The sequence below is a fragment of the Zootoca vivipara genome, chromosome 7, assembly GCF_963506605.1.
Source record: "Zootoca vivipara chromosome 7, rZooViv1.1, whole genome shotgun sequence".
Taxonomy (NCBI): Eukaryota; Metazoa; Chordata; class Lepidosauria; order Squamata; family Lacertidae; genus Zootoca; species Zootoca vivipara.
In genome coordinates, this window is record NC_083282.1 from 65,730,071 (window position 1) to 65,746,521 (window position 16,451).

Sequence of the window (16,451 nt, forward strand, 5' to 3'; positions counted from 1 at the left end):
CTCCCTTATGACCACATCACACTCCCTAGCTTTAGTCAATGAGCATCATTAGCAGAAGCAGAACAAATTAGCCAAGACAAGCAAGTATGCACAAACACACTTCCATTGGAATAATCTCTATGGTTTGGAAAACACAGTATATTCAGCACAGAAATAATGCATCTTTTTTGTAGTGCATAATATGCACCTGCCATTTATCTTGTCTACATACATTAGTATTACCTCATCATATCCAAAAATAGCTGCATAGAAATTTTCTGTCATGCTTCTCATACTCGTTTTCAGGGCAACAGAATCAATCTGAAAAATAAAACAGCAGTCAGTAGTAGTATTGGGGAAATCAGAAGTGAGCAGTCTCTTGCTTATCCAACCCACATCTAGATAGAACAGAACAAGCACCCTTGTTGGCCAGGGTTTGGTAGAAACATGTCTGGATAAACAAATTTCACAGAAGAGCCTTGGAATACATAAGGAGGAAGGTGCATGTTCATCAGCACATCTCCATGTATTTGCAATGCATGGGCAATACACTATACTTGTAAACAAAACAAAGGCAGGAAGAGTATCTTCCAAATATGGCTCCTAATATGGCAAGTAAACTAAGTGAAGCCACTTGGAGAACTCAACAGTGACGGGGTGGGATACCTGTGGTGGTCCTGATTTTGCTAGGCTACAACTCCCATCACTGTTGACTATTGGTCAAGGTGGCTGGGCCTGATGAGAGATGGAATCCAGCAATGTTTGAAGGGCCGCAGATTACTGTTGGGCCACCTTTTACTATAAGTAAAAGGGAGGCCGAGCAGAATTTGAATGTCCAGCCCTCAAAGATCATGCTGGACCATCAGTTGCTGAATCTGACACACAAAAGAAAGCTATGAATAACACCATACAGAAATCTCAACACTTTGATAAAAGAAACCAGTACTGCTTCATCAATGATGTCATCAAAGCCCTATTAATATGCATATAGCCCTGCGGTTACTGCCTTGTAATAATTTCCCCCTCCAACAGCTAATTAGTTCATGTCATATTATCAAACCTATGGCTTATATATAGTCCTCCATTAAACTGTTATCCTTCATAACATTATTTTTATAATACATGCATACAGTGGAACCACAAGGAAAAAGTTCTTTTATGTCAGTTACTCATATTTTTCCATTTATATAAACTATGAAAATTCATGCATATATTTTATAGGCCATCAAGATTTGGTCATTGGGCTATTACTGAATGTTTAATGAAAAAATCGCTAAATAGAAGAAATCACAGGGTTAAATGATGACTGCAACCTCTGTAATGACTTAATTAAATTTTTATTGAGTACATAAACTATGATGTCACTTTTAGCCAACCAGGCTTGTACTTTCTAGGCATGTCAGAGACCATGGCTTTTCTCAATAGAACATACTCCTAAATAAGCAGCATTTCTATACTCTAATAAGGGGGAGCAGCTCTCATGTAACACACTCAATAAATTATCCTTCCATTTTTAAAACAAACAAATTCCATGAGTTATAATATATTTGCCATGCACTTTTTATGACATAATAAAAATGTTACCTTAAGGATTACTTAACACATACTACAAATGTTACAGCAGGCAATTGCAAGGGGGCAAAGAAAATAAACAGCACCATTACAGGGACAGGTCCTGGACTTTGTATCCCTAAGGGAGCAGCTCACTATATAAAAGCAAAAAGCAGCAGCTTTAAGAAAGAGATTAATAAGGAGATAACAAAGCTAAATAAACATGGCAATAAATAAAAATATGACTCTTACATAGGAGGGGAGGGCAGTATCCTGGATAACATCACGTTTTTTAAGAGGGCTATCGCAGTATTTGGAGGAAACTGGTTAATACTAGAGAAACACCATCTCATTAAAATAAGTAAATAAACTTAAAGAAGGGTTCTTTAGAAACATTCTTTTCTCAATCCCGTCTTCCCAGCACTGGCAATTCTCAACACCTGGCTTTCAATAGAAATGACTTCACTGACTGCAAGCTTGTCTCAAGTGTCAAGGGCACTAGAAAAGTTTAAACTGCTACTCAATGTTAATGCTGCTAATAGCCACTGGATTTCTCCTGTAAATTTAAGCTCCTTCACACTTTGTCAAAAACAGACCTTGGACTCCAGTACCTGCTTTGGTTCAAAATAGACAAGGATTCTTAGAAGGGATGAACAAAAAATACTAGGATGGTGTATGGAATCTTCAGAATTTCACCAAAGGGTATATATTAAAAGCTATATCCAAGAATCCAATAGCAATTTTGGATTATACCTGCATATAAGACTACTTAGTTTTGAAAGAAGCCTTTCAGTCCTAAGCAAGTCACTCAGAAGTAAGTTCCACTAATTCACCTGGATTTACTCCAAGATAAATGTGTAGAGCTCTTAGGGCCTAAGAACTGTCCCCAGTCTCCCAGCCTAAGGATTTCAATGGCACTCCTTTGAAATTTATTTTCGTTTCTTAGCAGTATGGTATCTATCAATGACAATATAGAGGGACACCTTAGCTGCATTCAGACATAGCAAGATCTCAAGCTTCCCCCCCCCCCACTGTCTTCCTCAGGCACGGCTATAAGGAGATTGGAAGCTTTTGCTTCTATTTTGTATTCACTGCGTTTTTCCTTTCCAACTAAATGTGATCAAAGTGTGGTTAACTTTAACTATGGTTTATTGAAATAAGCCACCTTCAAACCTTGGGCTACGAAGCTGGTTTCTTTTAATACACCATAGCGAAGTTTAACCACAGTGTAGGGTTCTGGTGCAATGCTAAACTGCTGTTAATCAAAAATAGAAATAAGTTCCCTATAGCTTCCTTGTGGTTGTAGTACCAGAAGAAGTGGGGGTGGGGGAGCCTAGGAGCCCAAGGATTGTTATGGATTGTTCCTGTAACAATAAACCACATTTTATTAATACATCTGAATACAGTGTTTTATCAAAGTTTTCACCCAATGTCTTCTGGTGTCATACATTTGTCTTAAACCTTTTCAGTCTCTAGTCACATTGCAAAGTTTGCTCATAACATTTGTTATATCTGAACTTTGCATTTGTAAAAGTTCCATATGTAGTCTTGAAATATTGTCATTTACACTGCAGGATTTCCCCCTCCTCTCTCAAATGCAGAGGGATTTCTAGATCAATTAAAGCTTAGCTCCCCTTAAGCGCTCCTCCTACCCAAGGTATCATATTCATGCTTGCCACAAAACAGTTAACAGTTAAATATTTTCTTGCCAATATTTTAAGAGTGCAGAAGGTTCCAAATTGCTGGTAAAATAAACAATGCCAGACTGTGAAAACTCCTGGCTGCCATGCTCTCTGATGTTAACAAGAGTTCCTTTATTACTATAACCTTTCTGAAGTGAATAAAAATTACTTCTCTGCCCTACTTCTGCCCTCAACTAAAAGGAAAAGAAGGAAAGTGAACCACAAAAAAGTTACACAGTAAGATGTTGAGAATCCTGGAGGATTCTTAAGTTTTAAGCATTTGTTTATAAGTTATGTAAACACATTGTACCCTTGTTGCAAAACTTATGTCCCACTAATGCAAAAGTTTCTGCAAATCTCCAAAATGTTTGTTCAATTCCGTTGAAAAATGTTATGTGCAAAGGATCCTTTTTGATAAAGTGTTCATCTGCTCTTTAGCTGTGTTCATCTTTTGGTGGTATGTGATTCTTAATTTGTAGCAAAAATTGCCACAACAAAATAAAGATTGCCTGTGCCAAAATACAAAGTGCATTTTATTTGCTGGGCTTTCCTAACGGGCCTCAAACTTGCACATTTGTGGTTCAATCTAGCCCAGTTTAAGCACTTTAAAGCACTGCAGAGTTCAGTGACAGAGTTAAGCACATGCTTAACTTTCTCATTTAAATGAATGGGACTGGCAGGGAGAAGCACAGTGTGACAATTCATAACATCTTTGAGGGGAAGGTAAGATAAGAGTACACATGGCTAAGCTAGGAAAGTATATCATCATCGGGAAAAACAAATGAGATAACATTTATGATAAATTGGTTGTCATTCATTTGCAGAACTAACTGCTTACGTTATAGTAAAAATACTTGATGTCCTCAGTTTATAGATGGGGGATATAAGTGATTAGCATATAACACTGACATGTAGTATTTTGCATGTTATCTGGATCTCATTTAATGATATACTTTTAGGCAGCTGATGGGTAACACCACCACAATCCCAGAGAGAAGGATCATCTTCCCCAGCTAGTTTTCTTAAGCAATAACATAATTGAGCTCAAGTGGTTCAAAATACAGCTGCAATTGGCAAGTTTGCGCTCTCTCTCTCTCTCTACTCTGCTGTGAATTCTAATTTACCATATGTTATCTGTACATCATGGTATTTGCTGACAAATGTTTTATTTAACAGTTGAGATTTCTATGTCATGTTGTATTTGACGGTATTTAATGGTGTGGATGAAATATGTATAAGCAAGAGGTGGGCAAATAGTGGCTTGCAGGTAACATCTGACCTACGGCAGCTTGAGAATCACTCAGCTCCTCCTACTGGCTCATTCCTGGGCTGCTTTCAGTGGGCAAGGGAGGACAGCAGCATCCTTCTTGTTCCCTTGTGAAGCTGGCCTGTCCATTTCAAAAATGAAATCCAGAAGCTAACAAATGAAAAGCATCAGAACAGATGCTAAATTTCAGATCTCAACCTAAAATTCAAAAACCATTTTCAAAATTTGAAGAGCAGAATTAGAGATTTTTTTTGCAAATGCTGCATGCTTGTAATATTTGTTCTAGGTCTCTACAGGGTTATAACTCTCTGCAGCAGGTTCCAACCCATCAGCTGAAAATCTATTATCTAGAACACATCCTGCAGAAAAGGAGTGGTGAGATCTATGAGTTTGGTTAGCTATATAAATGATGAGACAGCTTTGTTAGGAATTTAAATGTACCAACAGAAGTAGTGGGATGGATGCTGGGAGGTAATTTAATGATATGTAACAGAAAGTGCCTGTTGTCTTTGTCCATGGAAAGTGAGGAGGAATTAAAGAACCTTTTAATGAGGGTGAAAGAGGAGAGTGCAAAATATGGTCTGAAGCTCAACATAAAAAAACCAAGATCATGGCCAGTGGTCCCATCACCTCCTGGCAAATAGAAGGGGAAGAAATGGAGGCAGTGAGAGATTTTACTTTCTTGGGTTCCGTGATCACTGCAGATGGTGACAGCAGTCACAAAATTAAAAGACGCCTGCTTCTTGGGAGAAAAGCAATTACAAACCTAGACAGCATCTTAAAAAGCAGAGCCATCACCTTGCCGACAAAGGTCCATATAGTTAAAGCTATGGTTTTCCCAGTAGTGATGCATGGAAGTGAGAGCTGGACCATAAAGAAGGCTGATTGCCGAAGAATTGATGCTTTTGAATTATGGTGCTGGAGGAGACTCTTGAGAGTCCCATGGATTGCAAGAAGATCAAACCTATCCATTCTGAAGGAAATCAGCCCTGAGTGCTCACTGGAAGGACAGATTGTGAAGCTGAGGCTCAAAGACTTTGGCCACCTCATGAGAAGAGAAGACTCCCTGGAAAAGACCCTGATGCTGGGAAAGATGGAGGGCACAAGGAGAAGGGGACGACAGAGGACAAGATGGTTGGACAGTGTTCTCGAAGCCACCAACATGAGTCTGACCAAACTGCGGGAGGCAGTGGAAGACAGGAGTGCCTGGCGTGCTCTGGTCCATGGGGTCACAAAGAGTCGGACACGACTAAACACAACAACAACAGAAAGTGGGGAACAGTGCAGTCAGGAAAGTGGGGATTAAAGACATGTGCGGATTGCGCACACACACACACAAGCAAGAAAAACAATACATTTGGATGTCAAAAGAAGTTGAGAGCACAACTGGAGAATTACTGGAAAAATGTGAGACCTTAAGAAAGAATGGGTTTAGAAACTTTATAAAGGAAAAGGAAGTAGCAACAAGGGAGGGCAGAGATGTGAAGAGCATCATATGGACTGCAGATTGATGGAGGCACAAGAAGAGTACTATCAACACTGAATGGCAGTATGAATGAACTCTAGGAGCAAGACCACCTCTGGGATAGCTCAGTCAATACAGTATGAGACTCATCATCTCAAGAGTTGTGGGTTCAAGCCCCGCATTGGGCAAGAAGATTCCTGCATTGCAGGGAGCTGGCCCCTTCCAACTCTACAATTCTATGATTCTACAACAGTTCACAAGACGGGGGGTCATGGGAATTTTTTTTAAAAAAATGAATCTGAGGGCTTAATCATAATACCCTGATGCTAAATCAAGAGAACCCAGGGTGATCAGATGCAGTATGTGGAACATCACCTCATAGCTCCTTCTCATGTGGGTATACCTCTGTCGTTGTTGTTGTTTAGTCGTTTAGTCGTGTCCGACTCTTCGTGACCCCATGGACCATAGCACGCCAGGCACTCCTGTCTTGCACTGCCTCCCGTAGTTTGGTCAAACTCATGTTCGTAGCTTCGAGAACACTGTCCAACCATCTTGTCCTCTGTCGTCCCCTTCTCCTAGTGCCCTCAATCTTTCCCAACATCAGGGTCTTTTCCAAGGATTCTTCTCTTCTCATGAGGTGGCCAAAGTATTGGAGCCTCAGCTTCACGATCTGTCCTTCCAGGGAGCACTCAGGGCTGATTTCCTTAAGAATTGATAGGTTTGATCTTCTAGCAGTCCATGGGACTCTCAAGAGTCTCCTCCAGCACCATAATTCAAAAGCATCAATTCTTCGGCGATCAGCCTTCTTTATGGTCCAGCTCTCACTTCCATACATCACTACTGGGAAAACCATAGCTTTAACTATACGGACCTTTGTCGGCAAGGTGATGTCTCTGCTTTTTAAGATGCTGTCTAGGTTTGTCATTGCTTTTCTCCCAAGAAGCAGGCGTCTTTTAATTTCGTGACTGCTGTCACCATCTGCAGTGATCAAGGAGCCCAAGAAAGTAAAATCTCTCACTGCCTCCATTTCTTCCCCTTCTATTTGCCAGGAGGTGATGGGACCAGTGGCCATGATCTTGGTTTTTTTGGTGTTGAGCTTCAGACCATATTTTGCGCTCTCCTCTTTCACCCTCATTAAAAGGTTCTTTAATTCCTCCTCACTTTCTGCCATCAAGGTTGTGTCATCTGCATATCTGAGGTTGTTGATATTTCTTCCGGCAATCTTAATTCCTGCTTGGGATTCATCTAGTCCAGCCTTTCGCATGATGAATTCTGCATATAAGTTAAATAAGCAGGGAGACAATATACAACCTTGTCGTACTCCTTTCCCAATTTTGAACCAATCAGTTGTTCCATATCCAGTTCTAACTGTAGCTTCTTGTCCCACATAGAGATTTCTCAGGAGACAGATGAGGTGATCAGGCACTCCCATTTCTTTAAGAACTTGCCATAGTTTGCTGTGGTCAACACAGTCAAAGGCTTTTGCATAGTCAATGAAGCAGAAGTAGACGTTTTTCTGGAACTCTCTAGCTTTCTCCATAATCCAGCGCATGTTTGCTATTTGGTCTCTGGTTCCTCTGCCCTTTCGAAATCCAGCTTGCACTTCTGGGAGTTCTCGGTCCACATACAGCCTAAGCCTGCCTTGTAGAATTTTAAGCATAACCTTGCTAGCGTGTGAAATGAGCGCAATAGTGCGGTAGTTGGAGCATTCTTTGGCACTGCCCTTCTTTGGAATTGGGATGTAGACTGATCTTCTCCAATCCTCTGGCCATTGCTGAGTTTTCCAAACTTGCTGGCATATTGGGTGTAGCACCTTAACAGCATCATCTTTTAAAATTTTAAATAGTTCTGCTGGAATATCATCACTTCCACTGGCTTTGTTATTAGCAGTGCTTTCTAAGGCCCATTTGACTTCACTCTCCAAGATGTCTGGCTCAAGGTCAGCAAACACACTACCTGGGGTGTACGAGACCTCCATATTTTTCTGGTATAATTCCTCTGTGTATTCTTGCCACCTCTTCTTGATGTCTTCTGCTTCTGTTAGGTCCTTACCACTTTTGTCCTTGATTATGGTAATCTTTGTACGAAATGTTCCTTTCATATCTCCAATTTTCTTGAACAGATCTCTGGTTTTCCCCATTCTATTGTTTTCCTCTATTTCTTTGCATTGCTCATTTAAGAAGACCCTCTTATCTCTCCTTGCTGTTTTTTGGAAATCTGCATTCAGTTTCCTGTATCTTTCCCTATCTCCCTTGCATTTTGCTTGCCTCCTCTCCTCCGCTATTTGTAAGGCCTCGTTGGACAGCCATTTTGCCTTCTTGCATTTCCTTTTCCTTGGGATGGTTTTCGTTGCTGCCTCCTGTATAATGTTACGAGCCTCCATCCATAGTTCTTCAGGCACTCTGTCCACCAAATCTAAATCCTTAAACCTGTTCCTCACTTCCACTGTGTATTCATAAGGGATTTGATTCAGATTGTATCTTACTGGCCCAGTGGTTTTTCCTACTTTCTTCAGTTTAAGCTGGAATTTTGCTATAAGAAGCTGATGATCTGAGTTACAGTCAGCTCCAGGTCTTGTTTTTGCTGATTGTATAGAGCTTCTCCATCTTTGGCTGCAGAGAATATAATCAATCTGATTTCGATGCTGCCCATTTGGTGATATCCATGTGTAGAGTCGTCTCTTGTGTTGTTGGAAGAGAGTGTTTGTGATGACCAGCTTGTTCTCTTGACAGAACTCTATTAGCCTTTGCCCTGCTTCATTTTGAACTCCAAGGCCAAACTTGCCAGTTGTTCCTTTTATCTCTTGATTCCCTACTTTAGCATTCCAATCCCCTGTAATGAGAAGAACATCCTTCTTTGGTGTCATTTCTAGAAGGTGTTGTAGGTCTTCATAGAATTGGTCAATTTCACTTTCTTCAGCACTGGTAGTTGGTGCATAAACTTGGATTACTGTGATGTTAAAAGGTCTGCCTTGGATTCGTATCGAGATCATTCTGTCATTTTTGAGATTGCATCCCATTACAGCTTTTGCCACTCTTTTGTTGACTATGAGGGCCACTCCATTTCTTCTACAGGATTCTTGCCCACAGTAGTAGATATGATAGTCACCCGAACTGAATTCACCCATTCCCTTCCATTTTAGTTCACTGATGCCCAGGATGTCGATATTTATTCTTGTCATCTCATTTTTGACCACATCCAGCTTACCTCTATTCATGGTTCTTACATTCCAGGTTCCTATGCAATATTTTTCTTTACAGCATCGGACTTTCCTTTCGCTTCCAGGCATATCCGCAACTGAGCGTCCTTTCGGCTTTGGCCCAGCCGCTTCATCAGCTCTGAATCTACTTGTACTTGTCCTCCGCTCTTCCTCAGTAGCATGTTGGACGCCTTCCGACCTGAGGGGCTCATCTTCCAGCGTCATAACTTTTATATGCCTGTTGTCTTTGTCCATGGAGTTTTCTTGGCAGGGATACTGGAGTGGCTTGCCAGTTCCTTCTCCAGGTGGATCACGTTTAGTCAAAACTCTCCACTATGACCTGTCCATCTTGGGTGGCCCTGCATGGCATAGCTCATAGCTTCTCTGAGTTATTCAAGCCCCTTCGCCACGACAAGGCATTGATCCATGAAGGGGATACCTCTGTCAGAGTTTCCCATAATTTCAATGATGTAAATTCTATTTGACCTTTCATAGACAAATTACCAATGAAAAGCCCTTTCACAGTAACCAATGAACTACCCACTACTGTTTATACCAGCCCATCTTCCCACCACTAGGAAGTGACCTTTTGAAGCATGGAATCTGTTTCATACAAATATGTGGCTTTGGGTGGGGGCAATTCCAAGAAATCTATATAAGCCACCCTCGCCATGCTGAGTTACTGATTGAGATGTATTGGCACTCCTAGTGAACATTATAGCCTCTGACCACAAGTAAGAGAAGAGTAGCACAAAAGACAGAACTGTAAGAAGTGGGTGTTTGGAATATAGTCTATGAGCCTACAATGCACACACCCTTTGCTTGGTCTACTACCTCCTATATGTTCTCATTAGCTGCAATTCTGGAGTTGGAATTGCCATGCCCCATAGAAATCTGCAGTGAGTGAGGGCAGATCTGTGGGCTTTGACTGGCATTTTTTGTATAAAAAATAAAAAGCCAAGGCTATTCGGGCTGAATACAAGAGACTGATGGAAGCATTTTGCATCCAGGGGACCTTTACCTTTTACATGCAAAATCTAACACAGGATTAGTTTTCTGTGCCAGAAATTCACCTTCATTTTGATGCAGACCAAGAGGGACTAAGAATAATAGACATGAGCTCTCCTCAAGCTATATGTTGTGAGAAATGGCACTGTGGCTGTTTGTCCCACAACCTCCATGTATTGGGTGTTGGCATCTGGGGTCGAACAGCCAGTTGGCTAGCCCCCAGCTGGATCTTCTTCTTCCAGCAGGCAACTGTGAAGATCCCTCGACCTCTGGTGTGACATAAATCAGTGACCCAAGTCTGCAGCCATGGGCACACTTTAATTAGCAGGGCAAAACTGCGCAACAAAAGAGGCTTGAAGCTTGTGGAAACATACTAGGAACTACGGATTTATTAATCATAAATCAGGACAAAGAAACATGTCGTTTCTCTCCTTGCTGTCTCTTCCAAGAGAGAGAGAAAAGCAAAAGCAACAACAACACAAAGGAAGTTCCGCTTGTTCCAGCAAAGTGCTGGAATGTAACCAGACATGTGACACACAAGAATCCCATGTCTGCAACTAAAGGTGGAATGGAATTTTCCAACATCGGGTACAATGTGAGAACAGGTATGTGTGAACATGTTTTCAGATCACTCATACAGGCCCCACATGTGTAAAATTGTGTATGCAGACTTGTTCTCATCTCTGACCCAATGTATGAAGGTTGCGGGAATGACCAGTAAATGTGCAGAGCTCAGAGCTAGCTACGGTGATCCTGATTTCCCACCAGGGTTTTAGTAAATACATGAAGAATAAGGTAAGAACAGGACTATGATATTGGGGCTAATTCAAAGAAGAAAACCAACAAGTGAGAAATAGCTTCCATACTTTGTCAAGTTGAGAGAACAACTTGAATACTGTATTTTCAATAGTGAAGATTTGTTTATTGAATTCATACCCCACCTCTCCTCCTGAAAACTCAGGGTGACAAACATACATTTCAAAAAAGAATTCTAAAACAGTTAAAGCATTCTAAAAACAGCTAGCTAAAAATATTATTCCATCCAGTGATTTCAGGGTTGTTGCAAACAGCATTCTTTAGTATTCACCAAATGCCTGGGTAAACAAGAATTCCTTCTAAATATTAAGGATGGAGAGAGAGAGAGAGAGAGAGAGAGAGAGAGAGAGAGAGAGAGAGAGAGCTCAGAGTTCTACCCTAAAATGGACTTAATTCGTGTTCAGTTCACCTGAAAATTATGGGAACTGCTTTCAGATGTGGTTCTGAGATTTTAAAATGAATTTTGTGAACTTGGTTAAACCGAACTAGTTCATTCCAAGTACTGCAAATGGCCAAATTCACACAAGCAGTCACCCTGCCACTGTTTTAATTGAAACTACGTAGAAGTTTTTAATGCGCTCTATTGTTCATATGCATGGGTCCAAATGTTTCCCTTGTTAAACTTACCCTCCTTTAACTTTTGAGGGTGAAAAGTCTCCAGATATGTATTGCCAACTTACCACATGGAAGGGTTTCCATAAATTTAGCTGGAGTTTAAAGTCACTGTTATCCCATTGTTTCTGTGCATTAGTCTGGCCTTTCACTGGGATTGAACACAAAGGAACCATGTTTTCCTGTCACCATATGTCAAGATTGCTGGCTTATCATAGTTTACCAGAAATGAGCAGTGTGTTCCTGCATGCTGCCCAACTGTTCCTATTTCACTCCTATGCAGCATGAGCAGCAGAAACTAGAAGCCTCAATTAAACATGGCTTCATATGCTGTCCGAACCCTGGACCCTAGTCTGTTGCTCTTTAAGAAGTTAGCAATTTCAAGTTTTTTAAAAATGGCATGGTAGAGAGCAACAAACTAGGATCCTGGGTTGGATGTAGGGTTGCCAGACTCAATAGAGGACAGGACTTCTGTGCCTTTAATTGCCCCGCTCTCTTTTGAGTTTGGAAACCTTAAAGAGAAACCAGCAGACCCTTTGCTTGGAAATTAAACTGGTTTCTCTTTAAGGTTTCCAGACTCAAAAGAGAGCAGGGCAATTAAAGGCACAGAAGTCCTGTTCTCTATTGAGTCTGGCAACCCTAGTTGGATGTAATGGGATGTAATGGGAAGCCAATTTTAATTGCGGCTTCCTGGTGTTTTGCTCTTCCCTTAGCGTGAGCAAGTGAGAGCAATCGGAAAGCATGCACTAGCACACTGCCTGTTTCTGATAAGCCAGCAATACTGGCTTACTGTGACATGTGAATTAGGCAGTTTTTACTCTCCTGCTCATATAGAGAAAAGTAACAGTACTATCAATTAAATGGTTCTGGGTTACATGAACAATTTGTTTGGTCCTGTGATAATTATCCATTCAGACTAATTTTACTGATTCCTTTTCTTGCTATTATTGGATCTGTTTGTAACCAGGAGAGATCCTTCTGAATTGGAAGTATGGCATCTATGAAATAGATTAAGACTGTGATTTGTATACTAACCTCTATTGCCATTATAGTCTAGTGTTATTATAAATTAATCCTCAGTGTACTGGTGGCGGGGGAAGAGAGGAAAGAAAGAAGGGAGCATGAGTTTTACTTCAATTAATTGCAGAACATCAGGCAAGACTCATTTTAGCCGCTCTGGTATAATATGAAGTAATCCCAGTAAACTTCATCTGAACCACTCCAGAGTAACTGAATATAGAATAGGGGCTACTGTGTATAAATAGCGCTACCTAAAAACATAACAAAGACTTCATTGTACTCCACAGTGCAGGGCCAATAAATGAATTCAAGAGACACTTAGATGTGTTTCTGGAAAAGGAGGGGCCTGAGTGGTCTGGTGGGAAAGCAGGAAGGTGGGATTAAGTTAAATTAAAATGCGGTTGGCATGTTGGGCTGGACGGCCTCTTCCTGCTCCTATCATCTTGTACAGCTTTTAAAACAGGCTCAGCTACAAATCAGGATTTTACACTGAACAAACAAGTCTTGTACGTTGTGGGATAAGAGCAGCACTTCAACTTGAAGGCAAGGTTTTTGTTAGAAAGATGTTTGCCATTAGGAATGCTTATTTCAGATGTGATTTTAAGTCATGTTTTCCACAGTTTTTAAGTTTCTGTATAGAAAGTGAGAGCTTTGAAATTTTAAGCAGAAGATAACATTTCTAAGGACTGGGGCAGAAATAAAAAATAACTAGGGCTTAGGGATCAGGAACAGGTTGTGGGATTCTGTGCTTCCTACTTCTCTCTAGTTTGGTATTGCATGCTACAGCCATCAATCTACAGATGCACCAATATTCTGCATATGTGTTCAGAAGCATTGTGGGGATTAGCTTAATGGGGGTCGGTGAATTCAAGAGACTCACTTGATATATTCGGGGGGGGGGTGATCAAGCGGGGTGGGGGTGCAGAACAGGCACAATTGCATAGCAGACTTCCAAAATCCTAGTTAAAAATTTAAATCAGCGAGAAGCCTATAGGTGCATTCAAATGAACATCTCCATTGATTAAGCTGAGATATACAAAACCTTTTGCCCATGCAAACAGAGACTGAACCAAGAAGACTCTAATTAAACATGGTTTCCCATTTTGTCTGAACTGGGAAACTGTATTTACAATTTTATGGAGCAAGACGAAATATTCAATTGCAATGTGAACATATCAGCTTAATAAGCAAAGGTGTGACAATCCAAACCAGGCCTATAACTCACTCAGTGACATATACCAACGCCTACCATTATTTTAATCCCACCCATCCCCAGTTCAGATGTTTTGAAAATGAAAAGATGATTCAGGGTTTTTCTTTTTTGAGAAGCATCTTAACAGATTCATTTATTTGTTTAGGTGGAACATTAATTTGTGTTTTCAGGTTCCGTCCCTGGCTCTCACCTACGAAAACTACTGAGCAGCTGACAGATTAGACAGTTCATGTCTATAAAATGCAAGACAGACACAAGAGCAGAGCAGGATCAAAAGGAAATCTTTTATCGAGCCTAATGTTACTAGTAATACTTTGAATCAAGCCAATTTTCATGCTTGTTTTTAAGTTTGGTAGAAAAGTCACAAGTGGAAAAATTAAGTAAAGAACACTGGTTAGCCACAAAACTGGACACACCTGGCTGCATAACCACCAAAAGAAACTGACTTCATTAGTTCTAGGGGCAGGAGAGTAAAATTTATATATGAAATCTGCCTGCACCAGTAGAATTGCTGAGGCCAAAGGCTTTCTTTCTGTTTTTACAGCTGTGTCAAGTTTTGGGTCTCAACTCTTGCCAACAATCAAGAGTGCTGAAGGAGCCCAGGTTAAAGGGTCCCAAAACTTTGCAGCTGAGATTCAGATTGCAACAATTTTTACAAGTAGTCTATGAATTAATACACCATTTAAAACAGGGATAAGCATAAATTTGAAGTGAAAATGCAATGGATTGCACTGGTTCAAACCATGATATCCTTACATCTGTAATCTGTTCTAAAACTAAACAAAGGCACCAGATCTGAAATATATAATTTTAACATTCATTTTCTCTATGCATTGCCAGCTATGAAAGCAATGTTTCACTTGCCTTGCCAAAATAGTATCTAAGTTTTATTTTCTTCAGCATAGTTATCTTTCAAAAGTATTCCAATTAACTGCAGATCTTTTTATAATTTCTTCATACAGCTTGCGCCTAAATGGGGTTTCTTTGTAAAAGTATAGCTGAACTTCCTTGTGCCTGTTACTTATACTGCTATATCTATATGCTATGCTGGTATGAAATGACCGATTTATGCTTTCATATAGAACTCAAAACTGATAGATCTCAAATCAAAATTCTGAAAATCGAAAGTCCTTCTAACTTTGAGTAAGCAGGTTTCATAGGTTGAAACCCCCCTTTTGGCCTAGAAAGGTATCATCAACGTTCTGGAATGAGCACTTGTTATTTTGAGCTAGTTTACTTTCTCTGCCATGAATTCTTAACATAAAAATTGAGTCCTTCTGTTTTAAAGAACATCATTGTTTGGATCAGCAGAACAAGAAAGCTATGGAATCAGACTTCCTTACTAGCTAACGATAACAAAAATTCTCAGTAATATTAATATAAGAAATAAAAATTGCACTTTTCTCTATGTGAAAATTCAGAAAAATATGTATAAAACAGTGACTTCACGTGTTTTATTCTGGCCTTCATATACAGCTTAAGAAGCCAGTGCCAGATATCTATCTACAAAAAGGACAAGGACTTAGGGCTTTACAAATGTTATTCAATCTACACTTTGTCTTTCAATACCACTCCATTTTCTTCTATATTACTAACCCATAACTGAAATAAAGCTTGCAGTAGTTTCAGCCACATAAAGTCACATTATAGTTAAATGATCCTCTAAATTAATTAATAAAGCAGGTATAATAAAGCAGGGCTGGGGAACCAGAAAGTCTTCAAATGCTGTTGGGAGTCCAACTCCCCTCGGCTCCAGCCAGAATGGTCAGTGAGTAGGAATGAAGGGAGCTGGAATCCTACAACATCTGGAAGGCTTCAGCTTCCTCATCCCTGATCCATAGGTTTGCAATACTATTTTTTGTACAAGTATTTTTATTTCTCAGGTAGGAAATAGTAATGTTTTGAACTTTAATCTTGGATACATTTAGAGATGCAACACTTCCGGATATTTTGAAGCCATGGCGAATAATTGCTCTAGAATCTCAAAACTAAATCAAACATCACCAGAAGGAAGCAAGGAGCAATTCAAAGAAAGCTAGGCCAAGTATGGTCTTTTCATCATCATGGCAGCGCTCTCTAGATTCAGAAATGCATAAGGAATTTGTGTGCTGTATATATGCCTACAGTTTACTCAGGAATAAGTTACTCTGCTGTAGACTATCTGATATAAAAATAACAGTATTATACATCATTTTCTTAATTCAAAGAGGAAAAAAATATTGCATAAGAAGTTTTGTTCCCCAAAACTTTCAGTGTTCCCCCTGGAAAATTATTTTAAAGTTCTTGGGGGGGGGGGGGAATTCCCATGTTTCCCCCAGGCCTTCACATCATTAACTATGAGCTGGTAGAATTACTACTGAGAAAGTAAAACTGAATACCTTATAAAAAATATCCCATGGCAATGCCAGGAGGGTTTTTTCTTTTTCCTTTTCTTCTTTTTTTTGCCTTCCCCTTTATTACATGACAGGCTTTGCTTTTTAAATCACATTGGTGAAACTGACCAAAGCTAGCATATTTTCAGAAAGCATAATTTGATTGGATTTGACTTTCTGAAATAAATACTGCTTAATTAGCTAATTGTTAGCTTGTTGCTCTGGGCAGCTGATGGTATATCCTTGACCTTCCTATGCTCTGACTGC

At 40.0% G+C, this 16,451-nt stretch overlaps 2 protein-coding genes across 3 annotated transcripts in view; one reads left to right on the forward strand and one right to left on the reverse strand.

The window, feature by feature from the left end:
* CEP250 (centrosomal protein 250) overlaps window positions 1-16,451 on the forward strand; it is a 136,926-nt gene that overhangs the window by 14,646 nt on the left and 105,829 nt on the right. The window lies entirely within an intron of this gene.
* LOC118088491 (ubiquinol-cytochrome-c reductase complex assembly factor 1) overlaps window positions 1-16,451 on the reverse strand; it is a 48,844-nt gene that overhangs the window by 3,205 nt on the left and 29,188 nt on the right. For both annotated transcript variants that reach the window (XM_035122198.2, XM_035122200.2), the window contains one exon: window positions 223-300. In XM_035122198.2, the coding sequence (XP_034978089.1) occupies window positions 223-300 (78 nt within the window). The remainder of the gene's footprint in view (window positions 1-222; window positions 301-16,451) is intronic.